This window comes from Clupea harengus, chromosome 9, assembly GCF_900700415.2.
Source record: "Clupea harengus chromosome 9, Ch_v2.0.2, whole genome shotgun sequence".
Lineage (NCBI taxonomy): Eukaryota > Metazoa > Chordata > Actinopteri > Clupeiformes > Clupeidae > Clupea > Clupea harengus.
The window spans coordinates 12,193,616-12,208,393 of record NC_045160.1 but is presented as its reverse complement, the minus strand read 5'-3'; the positions used below and the strand labels follow the sequence as shown (position 1 = coordinate 12,208,393).

Sequence of the window (14,778 nt, the reverse complement as noted above, 5' to 3'; positions counted from 1 at the left end):
AGTAACACGTATCTATTCAGGAAAAGTACTTGTACTCAAAGTACACTAACTAAACTACAGGTAAGTAAATTGTAGAGACAGAGCAGCATATTCATTTCAGCTTCCATGTTTATTTTGACGTTATAGCCTCTCAAGCGCAAGCTACCCCCAGTGCCATGGCAACCTACAACTACAGTTTTCAAATGTATCTGCCTAGGGCAGCGTTTTTGAAAAGCATGGTTTTCAGTGTTGGAATACGATGTTTTAAAGTAAGGGGTGTCGTGTATTCCTACCAGACTATTTAACGGGATGCTATGGAGCAGTTAACCTGGATATTAACTATCCTAGCTATCTCTAGCTTAGAGACCCATCTTAACAGTTTGCAGTTGCCTGTGTGTGATTAACTCATGTTAATATGTGTGAATATGAACTTTCTTGTGAACATAAACTCCTTAATATGAAGCTGCACAGGCACCCTGAGGGGTAACCATAGCAACCCAGAAACTCAATGTTCGCTGAAAAGTTTAATTTCCCCAAATCAGCTCACCAATAAAAGACAGTCTTGAATTCAAAGTGATCACAACTTTTAATGTGGACGGAAGGGCTAAACGGAGAAATATTTATGAGTTTCTATATTTACCTGGGTTAGTTTGCTGTAACCTCGTGAACCAAAAGCTCTAATTCTAATTTTAGCTCATCATCCACGGTGGAACACGCAGGCTCTTTCTTCCCTATTTTCGCGGAGCGCTAAATAACACTAATGGGAGGTGTTAGGCGCAGATGACGCAACGAGGGTTCTTGTTTGATAAATAGGATGCAAAATACCGTGCGTTATTTGCGGTTTGGCAAAGGCGCAGATTGAGGTGGTGGGCCGAAGCCCCGTATCTGTTCAACTTTGTAATTTAAAATGGGACAACCTTGATATTTTCCAGTTGAGGTAATTATGTTATTTCTAACAATAAACCAGTTGTTGTCAGCTAAGATCGTTGCCATTTAGTCAAAACCATAGTATAAAAGTTTGTTAAACTCACCGGCAAACACAGTTGCCTACTAAATCAGGGCAACCAATAACACGATGTAATACTGGCGTAAGAACATTATTAACCAATCAGATGCAGCCACATCAACACCCGTTTCACCCATTACTCAGGTGTAGTTCATATTGACATATTTCACTGCTGCCGCGACAGCTCCAACCCATTGAAACGGAGACGTGTTGTAAGTAATAATTTGATCAGTATAAGGCCATTTTAAAACGTGTTTTCTAAACCGTCTTTTTCATACGTGAGTGATGGTGTTAATAGTTTTAATTCGCTAACGAGCCGTAGTTTGTACTATATAGGCTTGCCTACTGTTAGCTATGCTATGCTTTGTTGATACCTCATTAACCGTTTCTCTGTCAAGTTTAATCAACGTTTTTCACCTTGTATGGAGTCGATGGTAGACTCATAAACCACGCAACACAAAACGTTATAGTCTTAAGAAATATTTAATCATCAAGGGGGAAAAGGAAAATGTGAATAGGGATATCTCCTGACCACTTGGACCAGAGCCTAAAGGCAAAGGTCGGTTAGTACACAAAGAGAATAAAGGAGTCCTCCCTAGTCCTCTTCTACAGTCCTATTGTCACAGTTTGTGCACTTGCAAAGGTTTGTACATGGCAGCTCATGTACATTTCCCCCTGACACAGTTTTTTTTTTTTGCAGGGGCAGTGAACAAGCTCAAGGATCGCCTCTGCAGCTGGTGGAAGTGACATCCAGTCCACCTCATAGAGCTCCCCAGCCATCTTCCAGCCATGGTTGATTGGAGGAGGAATGTCTGGGTAACACTCAGGCTCCTCCTGTGCACTGCAGCCTGGTTGCTTGCCCGCTGAATATGTTTGTGCAGAGAGTCCTGGTTTGGACGCAAGTCTCGCTCAGAACATCTGCCGACTTGAACAATGTAGCCTGACTGTATCACACCCGGAAAATGGATGGAGACTAGGGATGGGCATAATTAATCGACGATCGATTAATTGATCATTAAGAATTTCCTCGATGAAATAATTTTTTCGTCGATTAAAACTAATGCATGTTCTGTTGCGTAGTGTGCGTGTAATTTATTTATTTTAGGGCTGTCAAAGTTAACGCGTTATTCTATGAGATTATTGTGGCCGAGATTAATGCAATAAAATATTAGAACGCAACTTTGTTTACTTCCGGTGCGCGTTGACGCATGGCACGAAACCGCCGCGTGTCTGCAGTCAGTTAGATAGAAGAGACCGAGATGGTAGTTGAAGATGGAGAGAGCTGAGGGATTGTTGGGCGGAAAGTTTCTGTTTAAGAGGCAAAATGACAGAACAATCGACAAAACTAAAGTTGTATGTAGCATTTGTCAAGCTGAATGTAGCTATCACAGAAGCAGCTCGTCTTTAAGTTATCACCCTAATGCAAAGCACCCGACAGAAAGCAGTCCCAGGTTAGATGGTCGCCAACCCACACTCCACGACTTCTATAGGAAATTAACTAGACCAGTCCGTGAAAAGGTTACCAACGCTGTAGCAGTTTAGGTTGCCGGTGACTGTCGGCCCATCAACATAGTTGAAGACGGTGGGCTGACTGAGGTGATTCGAATTGCTTCAGGGGACAATCAGGGTTCCCACGCTTGCCTTGAAAAAAATTCCATGCTACCTCCTGATTTTCCAGGTACCATATTAAGTGATGATCTATAGGCCACTGAAGCTTTCCGCCCCCCTCCCCTCACACACAACCCCCTAGGACACCTGACTACTTACTTGATTTAAAAGATGTGCCAGTCAAGTCTACATTGTAAATGCTTAGAGATTATGTCTTATTGATAATATCAATGCATGAAATAATGCAACAAGCTGTAGATGAACAACAATTTATTGAACTGGATCTTTGAGACACATGACCACTGGGATTGATATATGTTCTCTCTTCCACTCCTCTCCCATCTCATCCTGTCCTCTTCTCTCCACACCTCCCCTCTCGTGTCCGCTCCTGTCTTCTCTTCCTACTCTTCTCCCTTTTCCTCTGTCATCCTCTACTCTCTTCTTCTGCTCTTTCATCTTCTCCCCTCTTCTCTTCCTCCTCCCTCTTTCCTTCTGTGCCCTCCTGGCTCCTCCCCCTCTAGTAAGCTTAGCTTAACAGTATAGATGTATAGAATCAGTCTGGTCATGATCAATGATTTAAAGAAAAAAAAACTAAAAATCACAAAATAGCTAAAAGTAGATTGATCAAGACTAGACTGGTCATGTTAACTAGTATAGAAGTAATGTCACAGCCTAATGTGAAAATGTATTGGTAGTTAGCTAGCAATGCAAGCTAGCCAACACTAGCTAGTTAGTTAGCAAGCTGAATGTTGGCTAGCAAGATTGCACTGCATGTGCTTGCTAACCATCATTAATGAATCAAAATTCAAAACTAACTCCCCTAAATGTGGTGAATAACATGGTTTTATGAAAAGTCAATGAGTGAAATACATATGGGGATCAAACATAGTTCTAGTATTTTAAAAGCAAGGTACAAATGACCTCAACAATTCTAGTGTAAGCTGCTAGCTAGCAAGACTGCACTGCTTACTAACTAACGTTGATAAACTCAGGTTTACCACACAGTTAAAACAGAGCTACTTACATTTGAGGATAAACTTGCATAAGAAGTTTCACTGTAGATGTCAAGACTCCCATGTTGGCTGGGAAATGCATGTATTTGACCCTTCTATTGAGATCGCGAGTAACGTTTCTCGGTTATTATTCCCGAAGTCCACCAATCCATATCACCAGGTTGCCTGCATCAAATTCCAACATCCAATATACCAGATAGGATGCCTAGAGCATGCTCTACAACATGGGATCATCCATGTCTATCTACAGTAAAAGCTGTTCACATGTAAAGGGCTTTTATAAACTCATCTTAATTCTGTGCTCAATAGTTTCATTTTATTACTATTTTACACATCATCCAATAAAATTTTCCAGGACAACTGTTTCAATTTCCATGTAAGTGTTCACTTTTGCTCAGTTTCCATGACTTTTCCAAACCTGGAAAATGAAAAAATAAATTCCATGTTCTCCATGGTTTCCAGGTACCGTGGGAACCCTGACAATTCTTACGATTTACCGTCGAGGGGCACCATTGTGTCTCGCATACATTCCTTGTATGACGGCGAGAGAGCACGAAAAAAATACAATTAAACAACAGTGTCTAAAATACACGCTGTCTGAAGTGATTACTCGTTAATTTAGAAGATTTAGTCTTTAGAAGAAAACAAACTTTTAATCACGATGAATCTAGATGAATGAATTTCAAAATGTGAGATTAATTAGTTAGAGAGAAAAAAAAAGTTGTGTTTATGAGCACCGGCTTCTAGCTGTCGGCTCCGCTGCTTAAGAGTACAGCAGCGCATATTTTCAAGTGTAACCATTGAACGGATCCCGTTTAACTGCCACAAGAGTTGTCCATCTTGTAAGTTTAACTGCCACAAGAGTTGTTCATCTTGTAATAAAGATCTCAATGAGGAAACACGCTGTGTTTTTTCTATTTTAACTGCATTTTAATATAGCCTATAAATAGTGAATTTTAATATAAAAATATTAATGATTAATCGAAAATCGATCGTTAATTCTCCCGACGATCGATTAAGACAATTTAATCGAATGCCCATCCCTAATGGAGACCTACAAGGGCATCACACTTCTCCCGTCCAAAATGGCTGTGCAGTTTCTATAGATCTGTTATTTGGGACTCTCTCCCCTTTGCAGTGTGGAAATACAGGTTCGCATTGATGTGGCTACAAAAAGACAGTGCCAGAACAAAAACATCTGTGTCTGGGCTCTTCATCACAATATTGGTCCAGGTTTTTGAGGTATGAGCGGCATGCAACAGCATCCTGGTGTCTGCCTCTTCTTGGATAGTTTCAAGCTCCTTGAGCTCTTGAATTTCTACGATTGTTTTCATCCGGATGGCATGGCATTTGCTGCCATGTGCCATGATGACTGTCACATTCCCAATTACATGGTCAAATTACACGTGCAGAACAGGGATAACAAAACATAAGGATTATGGACATGGACAAAAAACACCAAAACAATGGAAAAAAATATCTGGCATGTGGGGGAAAACAATGACAATTTGCAAAATTATGTATTTAAACACTGGACCACGTCTGCAAAGACTAATTGGCAATGTGACAGTCATCATGGCACATGGCAGCAAATGCCATGCCATCTGGATGAAGACACAGATGTCTTTGTACTGGCACTGTCTTTTTGTAGCCACATCAATGCGAACCTGTATTTCCACACTGCAAAGGGGAGAGAGTCCCAAATAACAGATCTATCAAAACTGCACATCCATCTTGGACAGGAGAAGTGTGACGCCCTTGTAGGTCTCCATCCATTTTCCGGGTGTGATACAGTCAGTGCTCTGTATGGTGTTGGGAAAATTAAAGCATACAGAAAACTAAATTCAAAAAAAGAATACATTGACCTATTTCGGCAATTAGGAGAGAGTTTCACACCATCTGAAGACCTCAAACAGGCACTGGAGGCATTCACTTGTGACCTGTATGGAATTACCTCTCAGGACATTAATAAGGCCAGGGCTAGAATGTTTAAGTCGGGCAGATGTTCTGAGCGGGACTTGCCTACAAACCAGGACTCTCTGCAGAAACATATAACGCAGGCAAGTTACCAGGCTGCAGTGCACAGGAGGAGCCTGGAGTGTTACCCAGACATTCCTCCTCCAATCAACCATGGCTGGAAGATGGCTGAGGAGCTCTAAGAGGTGGACTGGATGTCACTTCCACCAGCTCCAGAGGCAATCCTTGAGCTTGTTCGCTGCTCCTACAAGAAAACGAATTTGGGTCAGGGGAAAATGTACATGCCAAGTGCCACGTACAAACCTTTGCAAGTGCATAAACTGTGACAATAGGACCGTAGAAGAGGACTAGGGAGGACTCCTTTATTCTCTTTGTGTACTAACCGACCTTTGCCTTGTGGCTCTGGTCCAAGTGCTCAGGAGATATCCCTATTCACATTTTCCCTTCCCCTTTCTTTTTCCCCCTTGATGATTAAATATTTCTTAGACTATAACGTTTTGTGTTGCGTGGTTTATGAGACTACGGTGAGTTTAACAAACTTTTATACTATGGTTTTGACTAAATGTGAAACGATCTTAGCTGACAACAACTGGTTTATCAGTCTAGCAGACTTCACTGTTGGTTTTGAACGTTGAATCCGTGTCGTTCTTCAGTGTATTTGGATGAATCTTGCATTTTCAATCTTGAGTCCTTTTAAACTATCCTCGTCGCCATAAATGTTGTGTTGTCCAATAAAGAAACTGGTTGTCATTAACTTATTTTATTGCCAACTCTCTTCGTCTAACATACATGTGACCTATCTCTGTACTTTCGCGGTCTCCTCTCCTCGCTTCCGTAGTTCGCGTTTGCTTAACTATACTACAGCCAGTATCATTTTATTCCATGTGTCCATCAAGGCAAATTGGTGGATCCAAATGTTATATTAAAAAAAAACATATATGATGTAATTTCTTTGTAATCATCCAAAATAATGTTAAGTGTATAGGTCTTTTTCCAAGTAAGCCACTGACTGGTCGATAAATACAATGCATTGAGTGGGCAACGCGCTGTGTATTGAGTGAGCAGCGCGTCGTGTATAAAGTGGGCCAGTCTGACAGTAACTCCCGGGCCACTTTTTTCCCCGTCCGCCCCTGCCTACAGGTTGTTACAATATCACACTTAAAGCTGCTGCATCCCCCTCAAGACGGCTTGGTAGGCTACATCAGTGGGATGCCCAAAGAAAAGTGATCGAGGTCCAGTGATAATAAGCTTACTGTGGAATACCTTTAACTCCTCAAGGATCTGCGCCACCCCCATTTCATTGTGGATGGCCAGCAGAGCCATTTTGTTTTATATTAGTCAACCAAAAATGGCACGTAAGCGAAGGCTGAAAGAAGCTCCCAATGCAAAAGTCAATATAAATCAATAAAAGTTTAGAAGTATTTTCATGTTCTAACAACAAAAAAATTGGTTACCGTACCTGGCGATCCCGACAGCAACCAGCTGTATCCATCTATGGATTCGAACATGAACAGTGTGCAGACCTATTACTCAAGTAATTACACCACCACCACCAAAGACCATCTCAACTCACCCATCCAGTTTACCAAAACCAATAATAAGCCCACTACTTTAGATGTATGAGATTTTGTTGTTTTGATTAGTTTGACATAATAACGACATTCATATACAGTACAAAAATAAATGGTTTCATCACTCCATGTCTTTGTCCAAGACACCTCCCATGAGAATATGAAGAGAAATGGAAATGAGACTGAACCTGGAATACCACTGAGGGTCATGCTATAAATCAAATACATCTGAATTTAAAACTCATCCAATCCAGTCTTTGCAGCTGATCTACATGCAGAAACCCACCGCCTACACCCACCCCCACCCCCACCATACTGTCATGTACTTGTTCTACACCAGTCTTTGTGCTAGCATTTACCTGCAATGTAAATAATTGCCACCATCTACATAGTCTTCTGTTCCATTACTCTACTGACCCTTAATAGTAACCTTACAAACACACTGTATAACCACTAGGCAGTTCTACAATACTTGAATGCCCCCCCCCCCCCCACCTTATCCACCATCAATCTTGTATGCATCATGTATATACCATGTTGTTTGTATGTACTGTGTACATTTACCACACTTATATTTGCATGCTCATCCTGATACATATAGGAATTCATCTGGCATGCCCCTCCCCTCCCCTTACATACTGAGGCTCTGCTCTGTAAAGTGCATTGAGACGATTTTATTGTTTTGGCGCTATATATAAAGAAAAATAAATGTTTTAAGCTAGCTGCAAACAAGTCCTGCAGAACTTGCACGTAGGAACAAGCCAGCACAACAGGACTTACTCACTTCAAACACACATCTGTTCTTTACCCCCATGAACTCACTGATTTAAACAAGAGGGCAAAATCTGCTCTTTAGCAACACTTTATTAACTATGCATGTGAACAAATGACATGCTACAGAAAACAAACGGGTCAAATTAAAATTGTTTTGAAAGAATATAGTGTTTAATACAATGGCACATTTTGATATTAACATACTGACATTTTTAAGGTTAACTCTTTCCCATCCCTCCGAATGTAATGAACTTACATAAACACATAATTAAAATATGATGCTTTAAAATATTTAAATTGTAGGCATGATTGACAGGTACAGAAGGAATAAAATGATTACAAGGAACATGGGCATGCATGAAAATGTGTCCCCCACAAACAGAAGGAGTCAATGTTACTGTCCCTGGTCTGAGTTGCTAGTGGAATGAGAAGGACACTACAGTCTGTGCCTTCTGTGTTCTCTGACAACAATAAATCCTCACGACAATAATTGTGGAATTAATTGAATTATGTCCCATTATTTTCAGATTATTGAATTACGTAAAAGGTCCACTACTGTGCAGAAAGCAGACTGTGATGGTTCTCTCCAGGTATGAGAAATAGAAAATAAAGATTAGGCACATTTTCTTTACAAAAATGTAAAATGGCTCCGCACTAAGGAATCAGGCTGTCACTACAGAGAAAATGTTCAGAGAATCAGAGGAGTTAAGTGTTAGATGGCCTTTGACAACACCAAAGTCACATACGGTCAGGGAGTATGGCAACAGATGTCTACCATAAAGGAATTGGCACAAACAGGTGATTTGTTTAAGATGAAAACAAAAAAAAGAGGTTGTAAACTGCGACTCAAAAAAAGCATGTTTCATTCAACTTCCTTCAGATTAATTGACAGACAGCACAGCCAAGATGAGTGGAAAGATTCACTGGATAAAGCAGTCTCTCACAACCCCTATCCATCCTCATGTCATGATAAACGGAGCAGCACACATTATTCTCAGGATAAGATTCTCACTCAAAATCCTGTTAATTAAAAATAATTTGTCAGATGGGGCAAATACAACTAGGAACAAAAGGAATGCTACAAATTACTGAGGTGGACTTCCATAATTGTATGGTTTCTGTTGTAAGACGTTCCATTAGATAGTGTTCACAATAAAGTTAATATTAATCTTAAAATGTAATATTAAACTTTAATAGTAAAGTTCCAAATGACTGCACACATAATTTAAAAAGCAAAGAGGGCAGTTCATCTATGCTGTCTATCAGATATTTTCTGTGATCACATTTTTTCCAGTGATTACAATCAAGTGATTGTCTAATTTAGTTCTCACACTGTAGACCAAGCACATTTGATAATTACTATAAGTCAGAGGAATTTAGCCATGCTGCAACTCTATGACCTCTGAAATCCTCCAACGTGTACCAGGACAAACTACTGAACCTCTGGCTTCCACACGCTGGGATTCAGAATGACAGCCGGCCACTGCACTTCAGAGGTGAAAGAACACTATGGGAAAAACTGGCAGAAAAAAGGGATTGGTCAGAGCACAGGGCACATTGCATCACTCAAAAATAAATGTTATATGTGCAAAAAAAAAAAAAAAAAAGACAAAGAGGGGGAAAGTAGTGTATGAGTGATAGCACAGTTGTTATTTCACACTTCATCAAATCCTACATCATGTATTGTGAGCTGGGAAGATTATTTCCTTGAACATGTACAGATGACTCAGAGAAAACCAACGCCAAGGGAAGGAAGCACACACAAAACATCTAACCTCATTGCCTTACATTCAACCTGAGCAATGGCCTTTCGTATCTGCCAGGCAATCAGTTCAGAGGAGAGCTTCCATTATCCCTGTGTGCACTTGGCATCATTGCAGTGCATTCACAACCACACCACAACTTCAGAATTAGCTTTCCAAGCTTTGTCCAACACTCTATCGTAAACAACTCTCTCTCTTCCCCCCCCCCCCCCCCATAACAAAACAAAAAAGAGCAGTGTATCAAATCAAACACTTCTAGAGTGCACAAATCAAGAAGAAGGAAAAATGTAATTTTCTTTAGCTCAATGGTAAACATATTAATATTTAACGTTTAAGGACAGTACGTCCTTGTTTTACTTCTTTTTGAACAAGATACCTCATTAGGACCTTGTCTGAACTTGGTTATGAGCTGGTAGTGTAGGGCCGAGCCTCTGGTTGTAATGTCTTCTTCCAGTAGGCCGGCACGTGTAGTGTGTGGCGTTTCTTCAGCGTTACAGTCACCGGAGGAATGGCTAACCTCAGCCCCCGGCCCCAGCCGCACTCATCCCCAGTCTTGAGGTACGCTCCACACTCCTCCCCTCTTATGTTTCTCTTACCTCTCATTGGGTCCCACGTCTGTCAGTCGGGGGGGGGGGGGTTTGGGCTCCAACCTAGGGACGCCTATTTTTCGACGTGAAGGTGTGTGGGTTATGGGGAACAAGCTAAGGTGCCTGGCCCAAAGCAGAGAAAACACACGTGAGGCGCATGTGAGGTGATGGCGTACACAAGTGACGCGGTGAACGCGCATTGAGCAGAGAAGGCAGTGAGTGCGGCCGTGAGAGGTGGTGGGGCGAAGAGGATGGTGAGGAGCTGGAGGATGAGGGGGGTCGGGGTAGGGAAGTGGGGGTGACAGGAGGGAAGGGTCAGCGCAGTAGCCTCAGCTCAGTTCATCCTCGGGGTTGTGCTGGTCCAGCAGTCGGACGTGTGTGAAGGGGAAGTGGCCACGCTTGCCCTTGCACTCGCCCTCCCACTGGCCGTTCACATTGATCTTGGTCACCTTCACCATGTCGCCCACCTGCAAGGAAAGCAGCCAGCTGTGAGGGACTGAAAACTGGCACACAGACAGCTATGCATTTTAAGAAGATATCAAAACATTCTATTTGCCTGTTGAGAAATATCACAGCTCAAAGAGCCACCTTCAACCATGAAATGAGCATGGATACTTCACAATTTTATTTAGGTTCAAATGCTGATTACTCTTTTTAAAATGGTCAACTAACTGCAACCAACTTCTTTATCCACTGGGAGGTGCCAGATCTCAACAACACAATGGCCACAGCAGCAAATAAAGCATAAAAGAAAATTCATAAAGACACTGGAACACATGTCTAAACAACAGACAGAAACTAATGTATTTTTTCACAAATAATGCTCCTAATGCTTAAATGATCCATCTTTGAAAGGACTGAGAATGTCAAAGAGAGGGGGGACTGCCTCTGGCTTTGACTCAGTCGCATCCACACGGAAATGAGAGGAAATGTTCCTCCACATGAAGCATTTCCTCCACTCAACGACCTCCGCTTAGGAAGCCCTCTACCCCTTCCGCTTGCAGAAAGGCCATCTTGCTGCCTACCCCAGTGAACCCTGGAGAGAGGGATGTCCCCACAGACCACACTAACTACCCTGCCACATGCCTCACCAGGTGAAGGGAGAGCGAGGAGGGGGAGGGGGGGGGCAGAGACAACCTGGAGGACTGACCTCTGAAATGTAACGCAAGGGCACCCCCTCCTGCTGAACAAGGCAATAATAATGATTTTATATTTCCAAGGTAATGAACTAATTCTATGTATTATTTAGTTGCAACTGGTTTATCTGTCAACATCTAATTTTCTGGTTAATCTTTTTGGAAAATAGGAAATAGAAATCAATGCCTAGAAAAGCTTCACCAGTGAAAACCTAGACATTGGGTTTTATGAAGAGGTTCAAGACAGGGCGAAAAATGACACAAGTGTCAAGACACATACACAGAGAAAACAAAACAAAAAGGTTAACGTGGCAAACATTTACCTCAAGAGCCAGGGCAGTCTTGTCATAGGCATTGGGCACTCTCTTCTGGATGGCCCTGGCAAAGACGGGCCCATTCTGGAGGTTGGGCAGGGGCGTGGGCTGGGCATAGGGACCAGGCTCACCCAGCAGAGGAGGGGCCTGGGAGTTTTGGCCGTCAGTGGCGCCAGTATTTGGCCCTCCACCCGGGCCCCCTCCACCCAGAGCAGCTGAGGTGGGAGAGGCGGGGCGGTACTTCTCCACGTACGGCACAGGGATCATGCCCACGCGGCCCTCGCTGTTGGAGGCATTCCACCACTGCTCCTCCGGCTTCTCCAGCACCCTCAAAATGTCCCCCTTGCGGAATGGCAGGTCCTCCTCGTCGTTGCCAGGGAAGTCGAAGAGCGCCCGCACCAGCTCCTCATCCGGGCGAAGGGGCGGCCCACCCCCAGCGCTGCTGATGTAAGACGAGTGCTTGGCTTTGTTGATCGGCTCAATCAGTGTGGTGGTGTCCAGGTAGTGAATCTTATAAAACTCCAGGAGAGCAGGCAAGGCATCAAACTCCTGGTCCCCAATGCGAAAGCGAGGTGCCAGACCTGAGAGCATGGTGCAGGAAGGGAGATCAGATGGGCAAAATAGCAGACATTAATGTACTCATAACCACAACAACGTGTGGCATCCTGTCACAACTACAGTAGTTTCAGCTGTAGAGACACTAAGCTCTTCTCTTTAACCAACCAATGTTGTAGTGGTGGCACCAGAGGTGAAGCACTCCTGATACCACCACACTTACACTGCTCAATATATATGCTCTGGAATACCAGATTCTCTGCACATCTGAAGGATTGGTGTGATTCACAGCCATGGCCACTCATCATGACTTGCATGTCCAACCCGTACCGCCTTCATTTCACCTCTGACTCTGGGTTAACTGGGTCCAAGATCACTCGGACTAATTGGCGTGATTGACAACTAAGTACAGAAACAAAGCCTGTGTAGATATGTGTTTTTGATTGAACTGACATTTCTGCCTCCTGTCCAACAGCCTTTATACTGACCACCACACAACATGTCTTGTGGAAACAGACAGAGATGATAACCTTAATTAATGTGGACAGTGTTGTCCACATACATATAATCAGGCATCACCACAAGTGCTGTTATTTTAAAAACTACCACTGCTGCTTAACCCAGATGTTACAGTGAGAAGGCTTACAAGGACGCCATGCAAATTTCACTATAAAATGCCTCTACAGCACTATACTGGTCACTAGCAGGATGCAATTAATGGTACTGACAAGGAGGACTGGTGGACTATGTTGAGTACAAGGAACACACGAACAGAGTTAACACGCAGCTGCAGCACAGTTCTAAACATGATAGTGAAAATGAGAGGCAAGAAACGCGTAAAAACCAAGTCATAACATCAGCGCTTTGTAGCCAGCACTGAATAGCTAACATTAGCTGTATCGCTTCGTTAGCAAACCTGCTTTTCGACTGGTAGATGAAACTTTTTTCAATATTAAATGGTGTCATTTCTTCAACTGGGCAATAAATAATACAGTATACGAAGACCGAGGATGCAACACTCTGGTGATGTTTAGGCACACCTGGGGATGAATGTATGACGATCTGATTTCGTGAGGGCGTGATTTAGAAACGTTATAGCTTACTAGCCTTGCATTGCATTACATTAGCTAGCTAGCAAGTCACACTACAGCCGGGTTACTGTAGCCAGTCTCATCGCATCCCTGCCCGGTGGCACGTCTGTGAGAACGCCCCTGCATACCTTACCTGGGCCAGACTGACGATTGTTGTTGATGCTGTTGATTATATAATGCGAGACTTTAGAATTCTCTGAAACGGACAGCACGTAGTCGCCAGGGCAGGTAATTGAGTCTCTCACCAAGAAAACCCCATGCCTTTGTCCTTGTAACAGAGAAACAGCCTCCTGTCGACTTAATCTACCCCAAAACCAGCTTCCACGGTCTTCAGCGTCAAAATTTCCGGCCATGATTGCCACTCCACAGCCGAGGCTTCACGGGCCTTCCCTTCGCCTCCCCTTATCCGCAACCAGCATTCAACTCATACAAAAAAACTTTACCGCGTTCCCGTTGAACACGTTCAGAAAATGTACGGCATCTGATTCGCGTTTCGACGCGTTAATTTCAGATTTGCAGCCAATGTATCCGTAGTAGTAGTGCAGAATAAAATTTGATAAAGTAACGGAATAAATTCCCCAACTATCGCACAATTCCTCTGCGTAATTTTGAATCAAATCCTGGAAGTTGGCACAAGTAAGTTCAAAAAATTGAAATGGCGGACCCGAGAAACAAAACGACCTCACTTACCGGATGTGACGTAAATCAATGCATTGAGGATAGACGGGATAGCATTTACGGTATCCATGTTGAGAAGGTCAGTCAGAGCCACAGTTTGACTATTATATATGCTACTTAAACTTTTTAAAACACCAGTGCTACGAGCTACTCATTCATTTAATATTTTATTGTCATTATTTTTGGGCGTTATGTTCATTTATTTTCAAAGTAGGCTATCTTACGCCTCTATGTCGTAAGATCTCTGGTAGGGCCTTTCTGTTGCCACTAGATGCCAATATACTACCATGAAAATGAATACGATTGTCTGACAAACAAACGTTCCCAAGTAAAGGTAACATCCTGCGTAGCCTGTGTGTCGCGGCTTAATTAAAGTGTGGGTTGAACGTCTTACAATCGGTCTATTCACAAAATTCCAAATTATAACATTGAGTCGTGTCGAGGGGTTCATGTAGCCTAATTTTAACGAATATCAATTTGTTGGTAGGTAGGCATTGTTTTAAATGAATCGTGAAATTACCTCTGACAGAGACCATACTATCGACTACTCACTCGTTTAGATTTACACCTACTGGGCTGAGCTAGTGGTTTAATTAACAATAAGCTTCTCTGTAGCTAGGTGGAAGACTCGGGTTTCAATTCAGCGGGTGTCATTGGGCCTAATACCAAAGGCTAAGCTGCTTGGACGTCTCATGCACTGTTCTCACCACCCATCTTGAAGGCTAT

General features: G+C 42.7%; 1 protein-coding gene across 2 annotated transcripts; it reads right to left on the bottom strand.

Moving 5' to 3' along the window:
• Positions 1 to 8,077: 8,077 nt before the first annotated feature.
• Positions 8,078 to 14,143, bottom strand: crk (v-crk avian sarcoma virus CT10 oncogene homolog). Of its 2 annotated transcripts, none has more exons than XM_031573459.2 (3): positions 14,065 to 14,143; positions 11,738 to 12,309; positions 8,078 to 10,745 (listed from the first exon to the last, which is right to left on the bottom strand). In XM_031573459.2, the coding sequence occupies exons 1-3, from the start codon at positions 14,120 to 14,122 to the stop codon at positions 10,608 to 10,610; spliced, it is 768 nt and encodes a 255-aa protein (XP_031429319.1). In that variant the 5' UTR covers positions 14,123 to 14,143; the 3' UTR covers positions 8,078 to 10,607. The 2 variants fall into 2 exon arrangements, with proteins under 2 accessions (XP_031429319.1, XP_012691697.1); XM_012836243.3 differs by lacking the exon at positions 14,065 to 14,143 and adding an exon at positions 13,508 to 14,045.
• Between the last annotated feature and the right edge of the window lie 635 nt (positions 14,144 to 14,778).